We start from the raw sequence: 24,769 nt of genomic DNA on the forward strand, positions 1-24,769 counted from the left end.
AGATTCAGCTTTTAAGAGTGTAGAACAGTGATCACAAAAATGGGAAAAAATGAGGTGAATCCTATGATTGCCCCAGCTTACTGCATCCTGCCTAGAGAACTTAAACAACGAAACCCAGGGAGAAGGAACCCAAGCAGAGCCCTGAAGTCTCCAAGTTGAGAAGACAAGAGTTTGAAAATTCAGGGAGACCAAGAGAACTAGAACTTGCAGAGCAGAATACTGAAACAGAAACTTTCAGAGAGGAGAGAGTTGCATAGAAAGAGACTAAGAGATTGCCTTCCAGTCTTCAAGTGAGTATTTATCACAGCATGAGTGTGAGGGAACTCTTCTTCCAAGTGGTTTTTTCTTCTGGCCTTGAGTAGTTCCCTCTTTTCATGTATGGTATAAGGACCTTATAAACAGTATCCTTCCATTTCCTCTCTCCTGGCCTTTATACTATTGTTATCATATATTATATTTCTATAATGTTATAAACCCTACAATTGATTATTTTTATTTTCTTTAAAAAGTCAATTATCTTTTTAATTTTATTTTATTAAATGTTTTTTATTGTTTACTTAACATTATAGTTACTTTATTGCTCTAGAAAATTTAGTTTTTAAAACCATCAGATTACATACATAGCGATAATGACACTATCCCCCACCCCGAACAATCAACTGTATATTATGAGGCTTCTCTAACTTGGTAGATAACTATTACAAAATTACAAAAATATCTGGTTTCAGTTGAGCTATCAAGTAGGTGTCACATTTCTGTAGATTGAAAAGTTGAATAAAAAGAAAACTGATGTTACTGATAAGTCGCTGAGTGTATTTGAGAAATCCAAGCTACATGCACACAGAAAAAAAACTGGTTACAAAAACCATTACGTTACTCTGTATTAACATTTTGCAATGTTTTACAAAATGTGTGAGGGAACTACTCAAGGCCAAAAGAAAAAACCACTTGGAAGAAGCAGGAGGCACAATCCCTGGAGCTCACACAGGCCAGGAGTAGTTCATGTTCCTGTGACCCAGGATGGGAAAACCTCATAACACATGAAGCACTGGATAGAATACACAAGAGGAAGAAATTAAGTCTAAACTAAAGGTTGGTCTGGTCCCACTTAAAAAAGCTTAAAGGCAAACCTCAAAAGATAAAATTGTTTCCAAGTAACTTAACCCAGTCCTAGAACAAAGCCCAAGAGTATTTGAAGAAATACAAAAATAACCAGTACCCAACAAGGTAACATTCATAATGCCCAGCCTCCAATAAAAATTACCAGACAGGCAAAGAAGCAGAAAAAACTACCCATAATGAAGAGAAAAACCAATTCACAGAAACAGACTCAGAAATGATACAGATAGCATAGGCAATGCCATTAAACCAGTTATTATAATATATTCCATATGTTCAAGAAGACAGAGGAAAGAATTAGTAAATTAAGCTAACAAATTACTTGAAAATATTTGAAGAAATAATGGCTGAAATTTTTTCAAATTTCATGAAAACTCTAAACCCAAAGATCCAAGAAACTCAATGAATCCTAAGCACAAGAAACATTTTTTTTTAATTACGACAAGACACATTATATTCAAGTTATTTAAAACCAGTAATAAAATCTTAAAAGCACAAAGAGAAGACATTAACTACAGAGGAGCAAAAATAGGAATGATAGCAGACATTTCAGCAGAAACAATGTCAGCCAGAAGACAGTGGAGCAAATACTCAGCAAAAATACCTCAAAAGCAAAGGCAAAATAATTACCTTTTCAGACATTCAGAACATTAAAGAATTCCTTCCCAGCCGACCTCCACTACAAGAAATGTTAAAGAAAACCCTTCAGGAGGATGGGAAATGATACCAGCTGTATCTACACAAAAGAATGGAGAACCCAGAAATGACAATTACACAGATAAACGTGAAACACTCCTTTCTCATACTGTTTAAATCTCTTTTAAAAAGATAATTGGACAGAAGTCCAGGGAGCACTTCCGGGTTCAGCAATAACCTGGAGCCGGCGGCGTTAGGTTGGCCGTCTTGGGCCTTGCTCCGCAGCTCCACCTTCACTCTGGTCTTTCTAGAAACCCAGCTGTGCTCTTGGGTGTGCCGGACAGCCTCCCAGACGCATGTGTAATAAGACCCCATGGTGGACACGGCCCCAAACGGCCCCCAAGAGGCGGGCGCAGTGCAATTCATCATGGCCAATAAACTGGACACGGCAATGTGGCCTTCTCACTTGTTCATAGTTTACTGCTCTTTGTTCTGTCTCTTCTTGGGTTGCATGAAGTAGCAAGCTTTTCCCAACGTGCTTTGCTGGCAAATGCTCTGGCTAGTGCTCTGAGGCTGCACCAAAGCTTACTACACTTCCAGTTAAGCAGAGCATTCTTGGCCCAGGCTTTGTTAGAGGACAGCTGGCATTACCTGTTCCGTTCACTCATCTTTCTCAATTCCTACCCCATTACAATGAGTATTTCCCAGTCTTGTTATTTTCTTCGCTTCATACTGCCACACACACAAAAAAGGTGCCTTGATGCAAAGGGTTCAAATAGTTTACCTCTGCTGAGACCTCTCGGATAAATTCAGCGCTAATCAACAGAATATTCTGAAATCATTGCTTGTCATGAAATATTCTTGATGCCTGCTACAGTTTTAATGCTTTTTAGGGGTCAAGGAAGTTTGCTCCAGCCTTTTATATACCATAGATTCCTTACTGTTCGATACTCCTCTAGAAGAAATCCATATTATTGGACCCGTTTAATGAATGGAGGATTGTTGTTGAACATCTAAAAATGAAACCTGCTTGCCCACTGTTTGTGAGAAGACTTCGTCTCCAGAGTACTGTCTTTATAAGCAGACTGGCACCAACAGTTGCATAGTTTAACATCCAGCTAAGTTATGTGTAATATAAATAAGCACTGTTAGCTGCTGGTACTTCTGCTAGGGATGGTTAATTCCAGGTGTAAAACTGACCTCACTGCAATTTACATAATTTACATAAATGCATCTCAAAAGAAAAATAATCATTTTCCTGGCATGTTAAATCAAGCCTTTTAAACACTTTCTGAGAAACTTTATTGTAATGTGTTGTTAATAGTTAAGGAAATTTAAAACTTGTGATAAATGTACCAAAAATTCTTTAGACGCTGCTGTGCCTTTATCATGAAGTACCTTTATTTCTCTTGAAAAAATAGCTCTAAAATTCGTTTTCATCTAATTAGTAACCTGAATTTATATCTGGCATGAGTTCATTATGGTAATATTAACATGTAAATTCAGTATATTTTGAGACAGTATTCTTTTGCCATTCAGTAATTTTGGTTGATGATTTTAACAAAAACACTTCCCACTATTTAATTTCAAATTGTTTTTAAATTGGTTTTGTGCTGCTTTGTTAGGACAGATTTATTTTGGATGTACCATTATAATAGGAATTCTATATGTATCTTATGCTATGATCTTCCAAAATTTTATTTTCATAATTACTTCTGTGCCTTTGAATATTTTTTTTAAAAGGCCCAACTGTAAGACTGTTAGCCAATTGGGTTAAATACTTGTGGTCACCTAAGCGTTTTACATCAAAGAGCAGTAGTCAGACAGTTTTCCTTTCAGAGACCCACTGAGTAACATTTCTCAAATAGGAAATCCTTCTTTTAGAAATGTGCACACATAGGTTTTAGTATTATTGTAGTTTACACAATTACTTAGATCAGATTCTTGACTGCCAGTTTTCTCAGTTTCTTAGGCTTGAATTTTCATAGACAATTGCAGCAGTTCAGATGCTTTCTGAAAGGAATGTAACTGAAGACTGAGCATGTGACTAAACTTGGTATCTGTTCTGAAATATTGAAGACTATACATACTTACCCATCAAATATGATTTAAAAGATTAAACAGAAAGGTTTATATAGGTAAGGTTATTGATTAGGAATGGGGCCAGAGGAGGAGTTGTGGGGGAAATAGTGTGCATTTCAATGTTGTAATGCACTGATAAATTTGGGAGAACTGGATGTGTTATGCAACTGTGATTTGAGTTGTATAATATGTTAAATACGTTTGTTGAGCTTCCATCAACTCCTTTATAAAATTCATTCTGATCTTTATTATTGTTGCATGATTGGAAATGTTTAAAACATTGCAAAATGTTAATACAGAGTAACGTAATGGTTTTTGTAACCAGTTTTTTTTCTGTGTGCATGTAGCTTGGATTTCTCAAATACACTCAGCGACTTATCAGTAACATCAGTTTTCTTTTTATTCAACTTTTCAATCTACAGAAATGTGACACCTACTTGATAGCTCAACTGTAACCAGATATTTTTGTAATTTTGTAATAGTTACCTACCAAGTTAGAGAAGCCTCATAATACACAGTTGATTGTTGGGGGGGTAGTCTCATTATCGCTATGTATGTAATCTGATGGTTTTAAAAACTAAATTTTCTAGAGCAATAAAGTAACTATAATGTTAAGTAAACAATAAAAAACATTTAATAAAATAAAATTAAAAAGATAATTGACTTTTTAAAGAAAAATAAAAATAATCAATTGCAGGGTTTATAACATATGTAGAAATATAATATATGATAACAATAGTATAAAGGCCAGGAGAGAGGAAATGGAAGGATACTGTTATAAGGTCCTTATACCATACATGAAAAGATATGATACCACTTGAAGGTAAATTGTGGGAACTTAAACTTCCGCACGATAAGTCCTAAAGCAACCACCTAAAAAAACTATAAGTCAACAATGGAAATAAAATGGAATTCTAAGACAAAAAGCAGCAACAGCAGCTGTAGAGTAGTGGTTTCCAGACTCTGAGATATCACAAACAAGTAAATTAAAAATAAAATAATACAATGAATGAAGGGACTAACATAGGGTTGTTAACTCTATTTTACCAAGTAAAAACTTACAAACAAACAAGCATAATTATTATTTTACTATCACCATAACTCATAAAAGAACGGGCATTTTAAAATTATGGAAGCAAGAAAACCAATCACCAAATAATGTATCATCAGTACTCACTCCACTCTCATTTTTTCTCTCACTTTACCATGGAAATTGGTCTGAGGGTTTGAAAAAAAAGCATTTGGTATCACTGCTCTACTGTATTATGGCTCTGCCTCCATACACAAGCACCATCAAGAAAAAACTGCTACTGATGCCTAAAAAGAAACCTCTTAAATGATAAGTGGCATAGAGTATCTTCACCTGATTCAGCATCGCAGTTCAATTAAAAACTGCATTATGAAAAGACTCAGATTTTCTTAACCCTGATATCAAACCAACAAACATTCCTAGCAATTTTATAGGCACAGAGTAGTCACTCCACATGCCAGGGAACTCTAGCAGTTGGTCAAGATCAGCAATACAATTTAATTCCACCTCAAAAATGTCAGCCTGCTTAGGTTTAACACACAGCTCTCCACTTACTTCCTGGTGACCTTAGACAAGTTACTCAAATTCTCTGAGCCTTGCAAGACTGAAAATACATGGAAGTTACTTAGGAGTGTGCCTGGCACATGGTAAAAAGACTAAAATTAGCAGCTATTACTATTATTATTCTACTTGGAAATGCTCCTGCCCTCATTTATCCAAACTTAATTATTGATGATGTCTTCCCCCCACCCACCCACCTCGTAAAACACCCACATCTCTTCCAGGAACTCTCTGTTTTCCTAACCAATCCCACCTAGCTCTGGGTGGGAGTCTGAATTCAGACTCAACCATGTAAGGCAAAAACAGTGTCTACTACCTGTTATAGCTTCCAATGGCACCTACTACGGAACTCTGCAAAGATATCAACATTTACTAAACGTTGACTTCACCGGCACACTATTCTGCTACAAATACAATGGGCTTCTTAATTGTGATGTGCAGTTTTTCCAATGCAGTATCCCAACAGAGCATTAGTAGCCACCAAGCAAAAGGATTCTGAGTCTCCATCAGTAATGTATGTTTGTTTCTCTGTATCATTTTCAAACTTCAACCTCTCGACTCAGCTGATGTGTACGTCTGCATACCACGAAGTATTAGTACCGCTAATAAAACAAGTTGCCCATAATTTGATACTACTTCGTTCGTGACGATAAAGTTTTCCCTTGTGCAAAACAACCTAGTAAAAATGAAACCCAAGTTTTCTCCAGTTCATAAGAGACGCAAAGATACGGCATAGGAACTGGGCAAGTTACCTCGACGTTGTCTGTGAGACCGTACTCAGAGTGGGGATTTTCTGCAACCTAGAAAACAAAACACCGGTCACAGAAACATCAGCCACTCTTCCTTGCTTCACACCGCCACCCTGAATCCAGGGCCTTCTGGTACCTGCGTCTGTCCCTCCAGCATCTGCTCTGGTTCCATGGTGGACCCTGCAAGTCACAGTCCCCGGATACCAGTCTTGGAAAACAAGAAAAACCGTGAGTTACCCGGGAGATTTCAAGACGAAGACACCAGGATGGAGTCCAGCCCAGCCCCGACCCCGCCCCTCACCCCCACCTGGGCGCGGAGCACCCCGAGCAGTAGAGGAACAGGGTGGGACAGTCCACGACCGGGCGCCCGCATCAGGTCCGGAAGCTCCGCCGTACTCCCAAGAACCTAGGAGAGGTAGAGAAAAGGGGAAAGGGAGCTGATTACCCGCGCCCAAGCCGTTCGTTCCTAAGAGCCCTGCACCGTGCCACCAACTCCCAGCACAAACCGCTTCCGCCGTAAGTGACGGATGTCGCACTACTGCCGCGCCTGCGCAGAACTGCCAGCGGGGGCCGGGCTGGGAGGGATCCAGACCGGCCCTGATTCTACGATACTCTTTGTGGTAAGCAGTGACCTGGGCAAGTTGTGGCCTCGGGGTCTGCCAAAGACTCATTCCTCGACCTGCCTACCCAGAGCAGGCGCCACCCCAGCTGCAGACCCAGTGACTAGGCCAGCCGGCAGAGGTTCGGCCTGGCCACCCCTCCGTGCTGCCTGAAATCTGCCGAAGCTCTTCTTCGCGGAACCGAAACCACTTGCTGGATAGTTCTTACTAGAAAATCACAGACCCAAACTCAACTGTCTACGAAAGAATGTCAGTGTTTTACTCTAAAGCCAAAGTGGGGAAGAAGCAATGTTTTAGGGTTTCGTAGTAAGCTTTTATTCAAGCCCTTAAATATGTGAGCATGCCATGTTAGTGCTACCTTACATTTGTATCAAGATTAGCAATATGCAACTGGCTTTCCAAACCGTGATACTATTGATACTACTGTATTTGTAAAAATACAAAAGACAATTTGCCTCCTACACACATTTGTAAATACCAAACAGGATCTAGTAAATCGGATTGTTGTTGTAATTCCAATAAATTCCTTTTATTTTAATGTAAATATAAGTGATACACTCATTAAGGTGCCTGCCTTTGATTCAGTAATCCCATTTGTAGCTGCACTTTGTAATATGAAAATATTTTAACTTCATATAAAATATTTGGAGGCTTGGGGCTTCCCTGGTGGCGCAGTGGTTGAGAGTCCGCCTGCCGATGCAGGAGACACGGGTTCGTGCCCCGGTCCGGGAAGATCCCACGTGCCGCGGAGCGGCTGGGCCCGTGAGCCATGGCCGTTGAGCCTGCGCGTCCGGGGCCTGTGCTCCGCAACGGGAGAGGCCACGACGGTGAGAGGCCCGCGTACCGAAAAAAAAAAAAAAAAAAGTATTTGGAGGCTGAATTATGGCATATCAATATACTAGAATAAAGCCATAACTCTAAAAATGCAGAAATATTTGTGATCATAATATTAATGTGTTTGTTTTTTAAGGCCACACTGTGCGGCATGCGGAATCTTAGTTCCCCAACCAGGGATCAAACCCGTGCCCCCTGTGTTGGGAGTGTGGAGTCTTAACCACTGGACCGCCAGGGAAGTCCCAAGGTTTTTTTTAAGGTATTCTCATAAGAATGAGAATAACATTTAGCTCTTATTTGGACTTTTAGTACCAAACTTTGTTCAGTACTCCTCTCATCTACTTCTACTATGTCTATTTATTATGGTACTTACCTCATCCTGCCTTATATTTTGTTTACAGTTAAACACAATTAGATTTTTTAGTTCTTCAAAGGCAAAGATCTTGTTATATTCATCTTTTCATTTTTTGTTTCTTATATTTGATAAATATTTTTTCAAAAGAAGTGAATTTATAGGGAAAGCAAGCAGTTGCACCAAAGTACTAGTCTCTAGCCTTCCTTACTTGGGGTTTTAGGGAGATAGTGGTTATAGATTCTAGAACTAGAATTTAGACAGGCAATACCTATTTAGGAATAATACAATATGTATAGTAGAGAAAGACTTGATTTGGGATTAGTTAAGTATTAAAACCTGGTTCCTTCATTTGTTTGCCAAGTGGAATTAAGCAAATAGTTTAACACTTCTGAGCTTCATGTTTTTTCACATATATAATTAGCATAACAATTCTTCACAGAGAGAATCAAATGAGATTAGATAGATGAAACTGCTTTGTAAACAAAAGTTATATAAATCTAAGTGAAACCTAAGTACTTCATTATTGTGATATTGTTCTACCTATTGTTGTTTCTAATCTGTTTCTTTCTTTTAAATAATTTGTGGGAGAGAAAGTGCTCAGAGAAGTACAGAACATGATCCAGCACACACACACACACACACACACACACACACACACACACACACACAAATGTGTTTGCAGAGAAATACGTAGAATTTATTGAGTGTAAATGGACCCTCTGAATGCAGTTCGTGTGGAGGGACACCAACCACCTTTCAAGAAAACCTAAAAATATATATTCCAGGTTTGGTAAATCACTTTCCAAGGACGTATTTTTTGTTGCCTAATATAGGAAGACAACTACTCCACCTGTAGTTCCCTTGTCTTCACTACCAAACTCCATGCCCAGGCACACTTACCACCATCCCCAAGGAACATACCAAATGGGCTTTTCAAAGACATGAATACAGGGACTTCCCTGATGGTCCAGTGGTTAAGACTCTGTGCTTCCACTGCAGGGGACACGGGTTCGATCCCTGGTCCTGGAATTAAGATCCCACATGCTGTGTGGCATGGCCAAAAAAAAGACATGAATAAAGTGTATTCTTCTGATTTTTATGATACAGACATATCTCAGCAATGAGAATAATAAAAATGAAGGAAAAGGCTAACCTTAATATCACTTCCCATCCCAAAATTGTCAATTACTTCAGCCGTTTCTCATAAGAGCCTATGTTTAGATTTCTTTACCATATTCCAGGAGGGAAAGCATCACTTCTCATGGGTCTACCCATGAGAAAAAAGTCTGAAATTTTCTTTCACCTATCCAACTTGAACCAGTTATTTCGGTAAGGCAGATGCCATGTGCTGATTGCCACAGACCTAAATTACTGCCTTCCCTGAACAATGATGAAGATGTGACCTAGTGGTAGTTAATACCACCTGAATTGCATGACTGCTATGCAATGGGACAGGACGGGTTTCACAAGGGAAAACCTTAGACTGGCTAGGAAGAGGGAAGAAAGGGGATGGATTCTGAGTAGTCAGTCAAAAAATGTTCACTATCACATATTATGTAAAGAGTTCATACTCAGTATGAGCTTACCACAAAAGAGATAAAATAAAATGAAATGTTCACTTTGACACACTAATTCTACTTGTGATTTTAATCCCATAAAAATATAAAAATGTACAAGGGTACAAAGATACTTACTGTACCACAGTTTTTAGTAGAAAGAGATTGGGAATAGATTAAATTATATCTCAATACAATGGACTACTGTGTAGCCATTGAAAAGAATGAGGTAGATTTATAGGTACTGGCATGTAAAAACATTCACAACATAATTTCATCTGAAAAATGCATGTTGTAGGAAAATCAGTGTAGTGAGATTCTTTTTTTTTTTTTTGCATGTATATACTAGTATATGCATAGGAAAAAGCCTGGAGAGATATACAACAAACTATAAATATGGTTACCTGTGGAGCGGGAAAATGGGGAAGTCTTTGCTTTTTGCAAACTTTTATATTGTTTGAACTTTTTTTTTTTTTACCGAAAGCATGAATTTATTTTAAAATTAAAAGGCCAGGGACTTCCCTGGTGGTCCAGGGGTTAAGACTCTGTGCTTCCACTGCTGGGGGCATGGGTTTGATCCCTGGTTAGGGAACTAAGATCCCGAGTGGCATGGCCCCCCCCCAAAAAAAGACCAAAATATTTAGATAAATTTTTTAAATTGGAAAATATGTCACCTTATTATTTGTAACACAGGCAATAAAGGGGAAGAATATTTATATGAGTAGTGAGTCTAATTGGTTGTATGACAGCATTAAAAGAAAAATCTTCCAGTTTATTCTTCCCTTTACCCATGTATTTATGAGGCATATGCAGAAAAGAGTTAACATAGCAGGCCTGAGACTGCTGGCCTTAGGAAGGCCTGCTTGCAAGATTGGCTGGTATCTAGGAATTTGAATGATAAACAGTTCCCTACACTGATATAAAACTTTCCCTAAATGATGAGAGTGACTCACTGGGCCTAAAATGTTTGTGCAAAAAATATGGTTTATGTTAAGCACGTGCTTTCCTTCTAGGAGTCTGGACTTTTAGTATGTATTAGGCAGAGGGTGCCTACATGATCAGCAGGACTGAATTTCTTATGAGTGTCCCTGGTAGACAACATTTCACACATGTTGTCAGATCTCAATGCTGGAAGAATTGTGTCCTGTGTGACTCCACTGAGAGAAGACTCTTGAAGTTGATGCCGGGTTTCATTCAGACTTTGCTCCATGTGCCTTTTCCCTTTGCTGATTTTGCTTTGTATCCTTTTGCTGTCATAAATCATAGCTGTGAGTATGACTATATGCTGAGTCCTGTGAGTCCTAGCAAATCACCAAATCTGGGGGTTAACTTGGGGATCTTAAACTCTTGGAGAGCTTAAGATAAATATAAATTACAGTGCCTGCCCTCATAAATTTGTATTCTAGTTCAGCTCGACCAGACATACATATGTCATACATTTAAATGACAAAAAAGATAACTGATTAAAGGTTAAGATGAATGATATAGAGCACAAATTCTGAAGGAGTTCAGATGAGGTTGAGATAAATGTAAGCAGGTATCCTTGGAGCAGGTTGGATAAAAGAATAATTATTTAAGCAAAGCAGGGAGGAATGAGGTGGAGGGGACATAATACAGACTGAAACACTAACAAAGAAATTAAATGGAGGAATTCATTTAATATCCAGTATTAACTGACTCCGCTTACGCTTCCATAGCCTCACAGCTTTAAAAATTGAGCTGAGCAAGTTAGGTAACAATTTATACTGTTACACCTAATACTATTTCAAAAACATGAGCTCATTCACACTTTCACTAGTAACAAATCCTCTGTAAACTAGAGAATCTCAAACTAGTGCCTCAGTTTGGTTTTGGTTTGTTTGTTTTAAAATTTTGAGCCAGAATCTCCTCAGCAATAAATTTCACATAAAAATTCAGAATTCTAGTTTCTCTTGATATGTTTTAAACTTTGGCAACAGAGGCCACACATTTCTGAAAGGCAAAAATCAGCGGGAGCTAAGTAACAGCTGTCCCATTTAATAAGGGAAGGCTACTCTCCAATTTCTCAAAATCTTTATTATTCACATCATATATACATTTTTGAATTCCACACCCACACATGGAACTCAAATATGTTATATCTCTGACCATTGTGTCTCGTTGTTATTTGAGTTTTTTAGCCATTGTATTAGACTGTAAACTTGCTCTTATTCCCTACTATATCCTGGCAACTTACTCATCAGCTGGCACGTTGTCTGTGCTTACTATCTATTTGTTGAACAAATGAATGATTAATATATGTCACAATGTGAACTCAATATGGGGAAATGATTAATTGTCCGCAACGATGTTTTTGCTTATTAACACATCTATAGGATAATAATCCCCTAATTGTTACTCTACTCTTCCCATTCCCTACCTCCAACCATGCCTTCTGTTTCTCTCTTTTAAGTTTTCTGCCTTTTTCAAAATCAGTCATCTCTTCTCTTGGTTCTAGGTGCTCCACTTTATTTTCCTTTTTTTTTTAATTGAAAAGAAGTCCTTAATAAGTGTCATTGGTCCCTACTTCAAATAATTCAGCATCTCTCAAACTGAAGGTTTGAGGAGTTCCTTAGAAGAGAAGGAGAGCTAAAATATCCAAAAAAACTATTTAGCAGTAGTCACTTTCTAAATAAATTAATGGGTTAAAGTGATAAAGTGACCAAATGTCCTGGATTAGTTAGCTCAGTACTCAGCTCCTCCTTTTTGTCCTGGTGAAACTGGCCCAGATTCCCTTCAAGATTAAGTGTCCTGCAAGTTCTTGCCATCTGAAAACTGGGAGGCTGTCATACTGTAGGTTAAATGGCTGAGAAGGTTAGGATCTTCAGTCCAGGGAGATTATAAAGCCAGTGTAATATCCAGGCACTATTCTTCTTGAGACAAATATTAAAAGATGTTAATTCAGAAAATGGATTTGACTGGGATATAATTCCAAGGGGCAGAAGATGTGGACTGAGATTATTAAAAATTGAGATCCTAGTAGAGTCTGAATTCTGGAATGACATTGTACATGTAAGAGATAAAAACAAATAAAATTATTGAGCCCTCTTACATTGCAGGTATTATGCAGGAGGTTTTAGGTGTATTCTTTCATTTTGTAATTTAATTTTTATTCCACCCATTTTACAGATGAGTTAATTAAAGAACTTGCTCCATAACACACAACTAATAAGTGGCAGAACCAAAATACCAACCCCAGTCTTTCTGACTCTCAAGCCCATATTTTTACCAAACAAAAAAATGGCAAAGGTACAGAAAAGCAGTCGATATTAACAACAACTGGATAGCAGGGACTTAGCAAGTGAGAGGCCAGGAGCCAGAAACTCAATGCCTGGATGCTCAGGAATGAAAGATCACTCTTGTTCCAGGGGCTAATGATATATTTATTTCATGACTAATAAAATATAAACAGTCTATGTAAAAATGTTTTTCTTTGGAAGCCTAGATTTTAACCTTAAAACCCTAAAGTAGTGTGTGTCATTAACTAATATGTGATGTTGGGCAAATAACAGGCTGTTAGAGCCTCAAATTCCTTATTTAAAAACATGGAGACCATAATGCTTAACTCAAATAGTGATGATTGACTACAACAGTAAAAGTTAACCTGCTTTGGGGGCTTCCCTGGTGGCGCAGTGGTTGCGCGTCCGCCTGCCGATGCAGGGGAACCGGGTTCGTGCCCCGGTCTGGGAGGATCCCACGTGCCGCGGAGCGGCTGGGCCCGTGAGCCATGGCCGCTGAGCCTGCGCGTCCGGAGCCTGTGCTCCGCAACGGCAGAGGCCGCAGCAGAGGGAGGCCCGCATACCACAAAAAAAAAAAAAAAAAAAAAAAAAAAAGTTAACCTGCTTAGCCTAGAATATGTGTTTAATAAATGTTAGCTAGTAGTAGTAGTAGTAGTCATCATCATCATCATTGTTGCTGTTGTCTCCTTAAACTTACGTTAATTTACTTCATGGTTGAAACTAGGAATGTTTTTATGACTCAGCAAAGTGACCGGGAAATGCCTTTTTAGATGAGCAATCCATCTTAAGTTCTAATCTGAAATTGAGGTAAAAGGAAATTCTGCATATAATCACTGTGGTAGATTACTTGCAAAGACAGCCACAATAATTTCTTCCATCCCTACATATACACCTCTTTGCAATGTGACTTTGCTACTCCTCCATAAGGATGTAGAATTTGTTTTCCCATCTCTTATGTTGGAGCTGGCCATGTGACTTGCTTTGACAAAAGAATGCAGCAGAAATTACATTGTGCAACTTTGAAGTTTAGGCTTCAAGAGCCCTTGCATCTTCGACTCATGCTCTCTTGGGAGCCAGATGCTATATAAAGAAGTCTGGAATACCCTGCTGGAGATACATGCCCCAGCCAATAGCCACCACCAGCATCTGGACATGTGAATGAAGATAACTAGGCCACTCAGCCCTGGTCAAGCCTGCAGCAGATTTTACTGCAGTCACATAAATGAACCCAGGCAAGGCCAGCAGAAGGACCACCCAGCCAAACTCAGCCCAAATTGCTGACTCACAACTGTGAGTAAATAAATGGCTGTTATCTTAAGTCAGTATGTTTTTGAGGGGTTTATTACACAGCAACAGAAATCTACAACAATTACCATGTTTGAATCATTTTTCAAATTATAAATATTTATTAAATGAGTACCATAAGCAAGGCATCAGGCTAGGTGCACAAAGTGAGCCAAAGTATGTAAAGTTTGGCCACTGTCTTGAAGTGAGTTTATAATCTATATCAGGAGGTGATAAAGTATTTAAATAACAATAACACAAGACAATATATTAGAAGAGCCATAGAGTAACACAACCATATTGTCGTAAGAATTAAAAAATCGGATCATTTCTGCTGGAGGTGATAAGGGAAGGATTTATCAAGAAGATAATATTAGAGTTAAGCCTTGAAGGATTTTGACAGTGGAGTAGGAGGAAAAGAAATTGTAAGGGAAAGAAAAATGACCTGAGGATAACTGTGGTCTTGGTAAAGGGCAAAGAGTGCTCAGAAACTTGCCAATACTTTTTGTTGGATTATAGTATATATGTAGATGTGGGAGAACAATTCTTCAACAAATATCAAGTCGCAACTTCATTCCAGGCACTGCCTACTACTACGTTATTATGTATTGATGATAGATGTGGAAGCTGAACAACAGATGTGAAGGCCAAGTCACTAGCCCAAGTTCACAGAAAGTGGGGGAGCAGGGGTTTGAATGCAACCAGTCGGACTCTAGGGCCACTCTACTACTGGGCAGTGTCTTGGCTAAGTTAAAAAGTTAGTTACTTAAGGAAAAACAAACAAACAAAAAGGCTGGCACCAAACTTAATACCCATTTAACAGTTGCAGTGAAAACAAATCAACAAGGAGGAAATTCAAACACTTAATATTGAGCAGAAACATCAAATTAAGAAGAATAAATGCAGGGACTTCCCTTGTGGCACAGTGGTTAAGAATCTGCCTCGCAATGCAGGGGACATGGGTTCAAGCCCTGGTCCGGGAAGATCCCACATGCCGTGGAGCAACTAAGCCCATGCGCCACAACTACTGAGCCTGTGCCCTAGAGCCCACGAGCCACAACTACTGAGCCCATGTGCTACAACTACTGAAGCCTGCGTGCCTAGAGCCCATGCTCTGCAACAAGAGAAGCCACCGCAATGAGAAGCCCGCGTGCAGCAGCAAAGACCCAACATAGCCAAAATAAATAAATAAATAAATAAATTTAAAAAAAAAAGAATACATGCAGTATGATTATATTTGTGTAAGGTAAAAACCAGGCAACTATACAGCATATTTACATATGTTAATGTATACACAAAACTAAAATGAAAAGAAAAAAATGGTGAGTACAAAATTCAGGATAAATTTCCTGGAGGTCCAGTGGTTAAGACTCTGCACTTCCACTGCAAGGGTCACAGGTTCGATCCCTGGTCGGGGAACTAAGATCCCGCAGGCCCCGGGGTGGGGGTGGGGGGGCAAAAAAAAAACTCACCAAAATTCAGGATAGTGGCTTCCTCTAGAGGGGGAGAAAAGAGTTTGAGATTAGGGAGGGGCTCACAGAGTGCTTCAGGGAACTGGTTACATTAGTTTTTCTTAAAATAGATGCTGTTTATTATTTTTCTTTAAATTATATATATGTTACACAGTTGTTCCTTAGTTTCCTGGGGGTGTGGGGTAGGTTCCAGGAACCCCCCCCCAATACCAAAAGCCAGGATGCTCAAGCCTGTTACATAAAATGACATAGTTTTTGCATATAACCTACTCACATCCTACCATACACCTGAAATCATCTCTAGATTACTTACAACACCTAATACAATGTAAGTGCTGTGTAAATAGTTGCAGGCCATGTGGCAAATTCAAGTTTTGCTTTTTGGAACTTTCCGGAATTTTTTTTCCAAATATTTTCCATCTGCTGTTGATTGAATTCGGATGCAGAACAACGGATACGGAGGGCCCATTGTATACATCTTGTTTACATGTATAAATCTAATAGATTTCACACAACAACAAAAAGTACCACAGGGTTCAAAAGAGGGAAGTTAGGAATTGAAATGAATCAGATGTGAAAGAGAGAAAGCATCTCAGAATGAGGAACTGGCCGAGGCACAGAGGCAGGAAAAGGGGTGGGGAACAGTAAGAGGGAAACAGGGAGTAAGTCATTTTTGCAGTAGCCTACATTTGTAGGGGAGTAGTGGTGGGGGGTGGGGGAAAGCTAGATAAAGTTGTGGCCAGAATGTGGAGAGTCTTGGAAGCACTTGTAAACCTCACACTGTAAACAATGGGGTCTTTACTTCAATTAGTATTCCTTAGTTTTGGGCAACAAGAAACAATTACGGCTATTCCAAGTAGAAAGAGAAAGAGAAGAGAGAAAAAAAGAGAGAGATAGATAGTAGGAGAGAGAAAAAGAGAGGAGGGAAGGAGAAACAGAAGCAGAAAAATAGAGAAATAGACTGAATAGTTTTGGGATAGGTTATCAAGTAAGTGACCAGTCCAGGAACCTGGTAGTTCTGGGGATCTCAATGAAATAAACTGATAGAGCAGCTCTTTAGAACACTCAATTCTTACTACCTTCTACCCCAGTGTTTCCATCCAAGATTCCAGTTTCTAGGAGAGTATGGTTAACCTAGTGCTTCCACCTCTGTGACCTGGGAAGCAGGGTTCTGTACTTGCAGCTCATGAGAATACAGGAAGCGAAGTCGAGTAGAATTAAAAAAAAAAAAAAAGGCCCAGTCTGAATTGCTCGGGAAGTATGGGATTACTGAGCAAAACCTAAAGTTTCCCTTATTCAAACATTAGTTCTTCAGATTAGACATGTAAACACGTACTAATTTAATTAAATCTCTGGAACTGATGATTTCATCACAATGAGCTAACAGTTTCGTTTTCGGTGACCTTAAGTTTTTGTACGCCTCTACAACTGCTGTCCTCTCATAATAATTACTAGATTGGGACCCATTACTTCTGCGATGGAACTCAGATCAACCATCCTTTGCGGAAGACTGGCAGAAAATGCTGAAAGAAATATAAGAAAACTATGACACCGTAAGATGGCCCTGAGAACTAGCCGAGCGACCCCAAGTTGCAGCGGTCCCTCCAGTGAGTTGATAGCCTAAATTCCCTGCTAAAGAGCTCCCAGGGTCAGCGAAGTCGACTGAGCGACCGGTCCCTAAGGCAGACGTAGGCCGAACTGCGCACTGGGACATGTAGTTCCGAGGGGAAGGGATGGAGTGGCGGGAGCCGCACACGCGCACTAAGAGCTCAGGGCAACAAAGACGGCGGCGTGCGCGCAAGCGCCTGAGAAAGCCTCGGGAGGGCGTGCGCGTACGCGTGCGCGCCCGGCCGCGGTTCTGAGCTACCAAGCAGCTGAGAGGACAGAGAGGGAGGGGCAGGAGCCACCGACCGCAGGAGGAGGAGAAGGGGTTGTGCTCCTGGCCGAGCAAGGAGAAAGGGGCGGGGCTGGAGAGCAGCGATCCGGGGTGCCGAGCTCCTGGGACCGGCGGGCGCGTGAGGGTCTGTGGCCTTTGCCGTCCCAGTGGCCGCCGCCGTCGCTTGGCTGCCGTCGGTCTGCGGGAGGCGGGTTATGGCGGCGGCGGCAGTGGGAGCTGTGAATGAATTCTCCGGGTGGACGAGGGAAGAAGAAAGGCTCCGGCGGCCCCAGCAGCCCGGTGCCTCCCAGGCCTCCGCCCCACTGCCTGGCCTCCTCCCGCCCCGCCCCCAGGCCGGCCCCTTCGCCCCAATCGCCGCATAAGCGGAACCTGTACTACTTCTCCTACCCGCTGTTCGTAGGCTTCGCGCTGCTGCGTTTGGTCGCCTTCCACCTGGGGCTCCTCTTCGTGTGGCTCTGCCAGCGCTTCTCTCGCGCCCTCATGGCCGCCAAGAGGAGCTCCGGGGCCGCGCCGGCGCCGGCCTCGGCCTCGCCCCCGGCGCCAGTGCCAGGCGGGGAGGCCGAGCGCGTCCGAGCCTTCCACAAGCAGGCCTTCGAGTACATCTCCGTTGCTTTGCGCATCGATGAGGACGAGAAAGGTAACTGGGGGCCTGGGGGGAGGGGGCGGCGGGCCGGGAAGAAAGCGGTGGGGTCGCCGAGGAAGGGCAACACCTGCGTCCCTTTCCTGCGGGAGCCGGCGGTGCTCCCCCGTAATTGATCTGCCCGGTGAGACTGCTTCCTCGGGTTAGACTCTCATCCAACACGATTCTCAGTTAAACACCTCTCTCCTCTCAGGCACCCTAGCCGGTGACTTTGTTTCAGACACTAGCCTACACCTACACTTCTGCATGACCTAAGTCCCTATGAGACACCCAGACGTGCTGGTGACAGTGACAGTTGTCCTAGAGTGACCACACAGATCCTTTCTAGCGCTGTAAACAGTGAGTGGCTTCCTCTGAGCCAGGTTTTCCAAAAGGTTTTGATATCGAAGAAGCTGTGCCTTGTTATAGGCTTTTAGTGAAAGCAGAGTACTGTAGTGTCAGAAAAAAAGAACAAATGGTGACTCAGTTTTGAAAGGAACAGCTGCATATGATTACAGCTGAATTTGCACTATTTTTAAAAGTTTCATAACAGTCATTTTTATCAATGTAATGACTTCTAAGTATTTTTCAATAAAGTTCTATTTTAGTATAAAACTTTTGCTCCTGGTTAATTTGATGTCATCTAAGTAAGTATTCCAAGGTAACCTCTAAATTTTTAAATTGAAATATTGAGTGAGGACTTCCCTGGTGGGGCAGTGGTTAAGAATCCGCCTGCCAACGCAGGGGACACAGGTTTGATCCCCGGTCCGGGAAGATCTCACATGCCGTGGAGCAACTAAGCCCATGCACCACAACTACTGAGCCTGCGCTCTAGAGCCTGCAAACCGCAACTACTGAAGCCTGCGCGCCTAGAGCCGGTGCTCCACAACAGAAGAAGCCACTGCAATGAGAAGGCCGCGCTCGCAGCATTGAAGAAGACTCAATGCAGCCAAAAATAAATAAATAAATTAATTAATTAATTTTTAAGAAATTGAGTGAATAGGATTAATTTATAATACCATTTTACAATAAAATTTAAAGATTTCTATTTCTGAATGAAAGCAAGGGTACTACATCCTTCAGATTTCTTTTAAGCTGACGTTTTTTAGTCTTTCTATAGGCTAGGCACTGTGTGATCTTAGCTTTGCATGTGTTATCTGTTTAGTCCTCACAATTACCCTGTGAGATGAAGGTACTGTTAGTATCAGCATTTTACAGATGAACAAACTGAGGCTCAAAAGATTAAAGCAGGTCATTCCAAACCTATGCTAATTGCTAATGCCAAATTTTTTATGGAAGATGATAAATGGAGTTAGAAGGAGTCTTATAGCATTTTGAAAATCCCTCCTTTCATCCTAACTCCAGTATGCTGAGATCTTCTTTTCCCTCTAACTACTCATTTTCATTGTCCATTAGTTTAAAAAAAAAAAAAAGCAATCTGCAGTTCATTTGTAGCATCGCCACTACCAACTCCAGAAACTGTTCTAGAATTTCAGTTTTGTTGAAACTTATTTCCTTTGTGAGGCCTTGGACTGAGAAGTAGGATATAAGGAAGGAGGCAGGTATTCATGGGTTTTGGAGTGTAAGGACAGAGTGGAGGTTAAGAACGTTGAAGAAAGGAGGCGTGGGGCTTCCCTGGTGGGGCAGTGGTTAAGAATCCGCCTTCCAATTCTGGGGACATGGGTTCAATCCCTGGCCTGGGAAGATCCCACAGGCCGCGGAGCAACTAAGTCCATGCGCCACAACTACTGAGCCTGCGCTCTAGAGCCCATGCTCTGCAACAAGAGAAGCCACGACAATGAGAAGCCTGCGCACCACAACGAAGAGTAGCCCCCACTTGCCTCAACTAGAAAAAGCCCATGCGCAGCAACAAAGACCTAATACAGCCAAACATAAAAACAAATAAATAAATAAATTTATTTTTTAAAAAAAGAAAGGAGGCACATTAAGAAAAGAATACCATGTGTTTTGGGAGGGAAGTTTTTAATCGCTTCATTCTTTTTTAAAAATATATTTTTAAATATTTATTTATTTATTTTTGTCTGCGTTGGGTCTTCGTTGCTGCGTGTGGGCTTTTTCTAGTTGTGTCGAGCGGGGGCTGCTCTTCGTTGAGGTGCACAGGCTTCTCATTGCGGTGGCTTCTCTTGTTGCGGAGCACAGCCTCTAGGCGTGCGGGCTTCAGTAGTTTTGGCTTAGAGGCTCAGTAGTTGTGGTGCACGGGCTTATTTGCTTCGCAGCATGTGGGATCTTCCCAGACCAGGGCTCAAACCAGTGTCCCCGGCATTGGCAGGCGGATTCTTAACCACTGCGCCACCAGGGAACTCCCAATTGCTTCATTTTTTATCTCTAAGGAGCATCCACGATCTCCTAGGGAGGATGAAGAAGCATACCATTATCCCTTCCTAGAGAAGCACTGTTTTATTGCACTATTTTATTATAATAGAGTCCTTTGAAGTTTACTAATCTAGGTCAAAAGTTGTTTTAGAATAGAGGGAATATATTTAAGGGTAGATCAATTCCAGTAAATACAAGGAAATTTTGTTAACACTGGGTGATGGGAGTTGGGAGGTAGCATAAGAGGTCAAGGAAAACTTAGGTATTAAAAAAAGGGATCCTGGACTCTTAGATTTAAAGAGAAATCAGTTCCATGTGAGGGGTAAGTAATGGAAGTGGAATTCAGACCTTGGGTTTCATGCTGGTGACTTATCTTTGGGTATCACATATATACCTCTATCTGTTATATTTAATTCCTCTTAAAATATTTAAGTGTAAATATTTTCAGCAATCTCTGTACCACATATTTCACTCTCAGCTGATAATGTTTCTGTTCAAAGGTTTTGCTTTATTTATACAGTTAGTTTATAAAGTGGACATCAGAACAGGCAATGATAACTCTAGTTTGAGTTCTACAACTGATGCATTATATGACAAAATAAATTAGTTCAAACTGAAACAAATTAGTTATATTAATTTTCCTTTAACAGTGAAGTAAAATTGAGTTTACATTGTCGTGGTTCTCTTCTATCTCAAATTTTTCCTTTAGCATGTTGAAAATTTTTTTACTTTACCTTTAATTCAGTGGTTGCCAGAGTTCACATTTGAAGTCTATTTGCCTCTCAGCCATCCTTGACAATACAGAACTTAATTTCAGGAGAATTTTATTCTCCCTCTTTTCTACTGCATCAAAATATATACGAACAAATTGAAATGAATTGGATAGTGTTCAAAGGTTTCCTAACTCTGTAGTTAGCCCCTAAACCATTAAGGGGCTAGTAATGTCGTGCAACCCCTTTCCTTTAAAAACTTGACCTAGCTTCTAAATATACTGAGAGCCCCGTTATTTCATCAGGTGAAGTGGGCTATTTCAGACTGTAGTGATATTAGTTAATTGACACATTTGGTGCCTTCAAATAATAAAGGCCAAATTAAATCTTATTTTAACAAGGTAATACATAAATGTGGTTTATAAGGTGGCTGTTTATTTTGAATTTTATTCTTTTTTATGGCATACTCAACTTTGACACTGAACTTTCATAAAGGCCTAAATTTATCTGAAACCAAGCTATTTAAAAAAAATAAATTTATTTATTTTTGTCTGCGTGTGGGCTTTCTCTAGTTGCGGCTAGCGGGGGCTACTCTTTGTTTCGGTGCACGGGCTTCTCATTGCGGTGCCTTCTCTTGTTGCAGAGCACGGGCACTAGGTGCGCGGGCTTCAGTAGTTGTGGCACATGGGCTCAGTAGTTGTGGCTTGTGGGCTCTAGAGTGCAGGCTCAGTAGTTGTGGCACACGGGCGTAGTTGCTCCACGCCATGTGAGATCTTCCCGGGCCAGGGCTCGAACCCGTGTCCCCTGCATTGGCAGGCGGATTCTTAACCACTGCGCCACCAGGGAAGCCCCTGTTTGTTTTATATGAAGCAGGTTCTCTGTTTTGTAATTCCAAGGGCCCCTTGGAATACTTGGGGGACAAGAGAAGGTTGTAATAGTGGTTCTTTGGATTAACCAGAACATGACCTAACGTGCTTTCGGTGGCTCCTGCTGGTAGACAAGCCTGGGGTCTCCTGAGTAATACAGTGGTTCAGGTTCTTCAGGTGTGGCTCAGTTACCTCAAGTGTGTAGGACTTGACAGACAGTAAGGGCCCAGTGTATTGTATGAAAGAGAGAGAGCCAGTTTTCAGGATAAGATAGGGCTGCAGTATCTGGCATCAAGGATAGAAGTTATCTAAATAAAATCCTTTTTTATTTATTCCTAGTCAGTTTATATTTAAAATGGAAGGTTTTTTAAAAAATTAATTACCATGTACCATAATTTCATATAATCCAATGTAGTACTTTATTTAAAACACACAAAATACTTGCTTATCCACATCTATTTTCAGAAGGTGAAGCTAGAGATTAGAAATCAGAAGTATCAGATTTGGTATACTTTCTTTTATTCCTAAAAACTACTAGACACCATTTTGAAAGGATTGATTTCAGACACTTTTCTTGTGCCTAATTTCTGCTTTAAATGATTAGAACAAGGAAAGAATTATTCTGATGGATGGACATTCTGATAATATACTTTTCCCAGAGAATAACATTATTTTTTATTAAATAAACAATAAACACTTTATATTTCTCTTCAAGAATATTTAGTGGCATTTGCACTAAAGAGACAAAAAGGCAGTCACTTTTACGAACTTCAATCCTTGTTCTGTTTTTAGCTGATTTTTATTGCAGTTTACATTCTTCCTAATACAGAATACAGTTGAACGTATAAAACTCACCTGGAACTAGATTCTTAAGATTATTGTTAGTCATCCTGATGACAATTAAGGGATAGTCAGTAAACGGATATTAAATTATTGAAGAAGGATCTTCCCTAACCCTTCCTGCCTCTTTTCCACTATCTTATTCTCTGCTCTACCCAATAGTAGTTGGATTTTTCAATTATGGCAAAGTGTAGATTCTCTACTTTTCTACTCATTTTCCACTCTCTTGACCTGTATAAGATCAGTGAAGGTATTAATCAGTGACCTAGCCTTTTTTTCTCTTGCTTTGTGAATTATTAACAAATGCTCATGCTAAACATCCTATAGAATAAAACATCTTTGAGCACGCTCACATCTCAGTGGTTCATTCTGGTAGTGAGGAAAGAATAATGTCAAAATCTACAATTTTCTTGGGACTAGTAGGTGTTTTACAGCTATATAGGTATAGCATAGACATGTTATACTTATTCACATATCTTTCTGTTCTTTTGCAGATATCTTATGCTGCAGTAGAGAGGGAGAGAATTAGTTGTTGTTCTTAAGTGGATTTTGTCAGTTCCTTTCAGTGAGCTTTCACTAGAACATTCATCTATGGCTGAACAAGTGGGATTTATTACTTATTGTAACCAAGAGAACACACACCATGGGGAACCATGGTGTATCTCAGGAAAAAGCTAAAAAGAACTTATAGAATTTGGGCTTGTATTAGGTGATTTTAAGGAGGATTTAAGGAAGCAGGGTTTTGCTCTGGATTGGATGTTTTCAGGATTTGGGGATAATTCTGTGATTAAATATCTTAAATCTAACCCAGAAAGAGAGAAGACTAGAGTGAGTATGAAGCTGCAGTTGGTTAAGAAGCAGTCATTAGCCCGAAGAGGGGGATGTTTGGTGTTTCATGGCTTGGCCAATGTTCACATTTTGTCTGTGTTTAGACATGATTGTAGAGTGGTCTCATTTTTGTCTTCATCCATCATGATCACAGAGTGACCTTGTCTGATGTTGTTGTTCTGTGGAATTGTTTATACTCAATAGAACACCAAGGCTTAGTTGTAATGTCAGGTCATTTCCTTGTTACACCAAGGCTTAGTTGACGGTACCAGCTCCTGGATGTCAGGGGCTGCTTTTCTTTATCTCAGGTTTGAGAGTCTAATTTTATCCTTTTTAAATTGCAGTACCTCTTATCCAAATTGACATTTGAATTCTGGCTCCACAGGATCTTGGGCACGTTACTTATTATTACACTGAGATAATGTTTGTAAAATACTTAGTGTCTGCACATAGTAGGTCCTCAGAAAATAGGAACTATTGTTATTTATTTATTTATTTTGAAAACTTTTTTAAAAATTTATTTATTTAATTTACTTATATTTGGCTGTGCTGGGTCTTCGTTGCTGTGCACGGGCTTTCTCTAGTTGCGGCGAGTGGGGGCTACTCTTCGTTGCGGTGCACGGGCTTCTCATTGCAATGGCTTCTTGTTGTGGAGCACGGGCTCTAGACGCATGGCCTTCAGTAGTTGTGGCACAAGAGCTGAGTAGTTGTGGCTCACGGGCTCTAGAGCACAGGCTCAGTAGTTGTGGCGCACGGGCTTAGTTGCTCCGCAGCATGTGGGATCTTCCCGGACCGGGGCTCGAACCCATGTATCCTGCATTGCGAGGCAGATTCTTAACCACTGCGCCACCAGAGAAGTCCCGGAACTATTGTTATTAGTTTTACAGTTCTTTTAAGGTTACAGCCTCTAGAGGTTATGTTAGAACATTGTTAAACCTTGTTACCTAGTTTTTACTACTCTTTTTATGAAACATTAGCAGTCTAAATGAGATTTGGGGAAGAAGGCGAATTATCTGAAGAGTGATATAAAAATATTTTTGCTAATTGTGACCCTTAGTTCAGAAAAAACAGATGGAAGTCTCCCCTTAGCGTCACTTAGTATCCTAGCTTTTTATTACAA

At 40.3% G+C, this 24,769-nt stretch overlaps 2 protein-coding genes and 1 pseudogene across 4 annotated transcripts in view; 2 read left to right on the forward strand and 1 right to left on the reverse strand.

Moving 5' to 3' along the window:
* Positions 1-6,703, reverse strand: part of DPY30 (dpy-30 histone methyltransferase complex regulatory subunit) — an 11,643-nt gene extending 4,940 nt beyond the window's left edge. The window contains exons 1-3 of one of the 2 annotated variants that reach the window (XM_007102464.4): positions 6,623-6,703; positions 6,314-6,385; positions 6,181-6,228 (exon numbers count right to left, since the gene is read on the reverse strand). In XM_007102464.4, coding sequence (XP_007102526.1) covers positions 6,181-6,228; positions 6,314-6,349 — 84 coding nt within the window. In that variant the 5' untranslated portion in view covers positions 6,350-6,385; positions 6,623-6,703. The other variant, XM_007102462.4, reaches the window with a different exon arrangement.
* LOC102977131 (transmembrane protein 33-like) lies at positions 1,807-4,280 on the forward strand (annotated as a pseudogene).
* A 10,770-nt stretch (positions 6,704-17,473) lies between the features above and the next one.
* SPAST (spastin) overlaps positions 17,474-24,769 on the forward strand; it is a 63,482-nt gene continuing 56,186 nt past the window's right edge. Inside the window, exon 1 of one of the 2 annotated variants that reach the window (XM_028496913.2) lies at positions 17,474-18,089. In XM_028496913.2, the coding sequence (XP_028352714.1) occupies positions 17,675-18,089 (415 nt within the window). In that variant the 5' untranslated portion in view covers positions 17,474-17,674. The remainder of the gene's footprint in view (positions 18,090-24,769) is intronic. The other variant, XM_024118657.3, reaches the window with a different exon arrangement.

The sequence above is a fragment of the Physeter macrocephalus genome, chromosome 12, assembly GCF_002837175.3.
Source record: "Physeter macrocephalus isolate SW-GA chromosome 12, ASM283717v5, whole genome shotgun sequence".
Classification (NCBI taxonomy): domain Eukaryota; kingdom Metazoa; phylum Chordata; class Mammalia; order Artiodactyla; family Physeteridae; genus Physeter; species Physeter macrocephalus.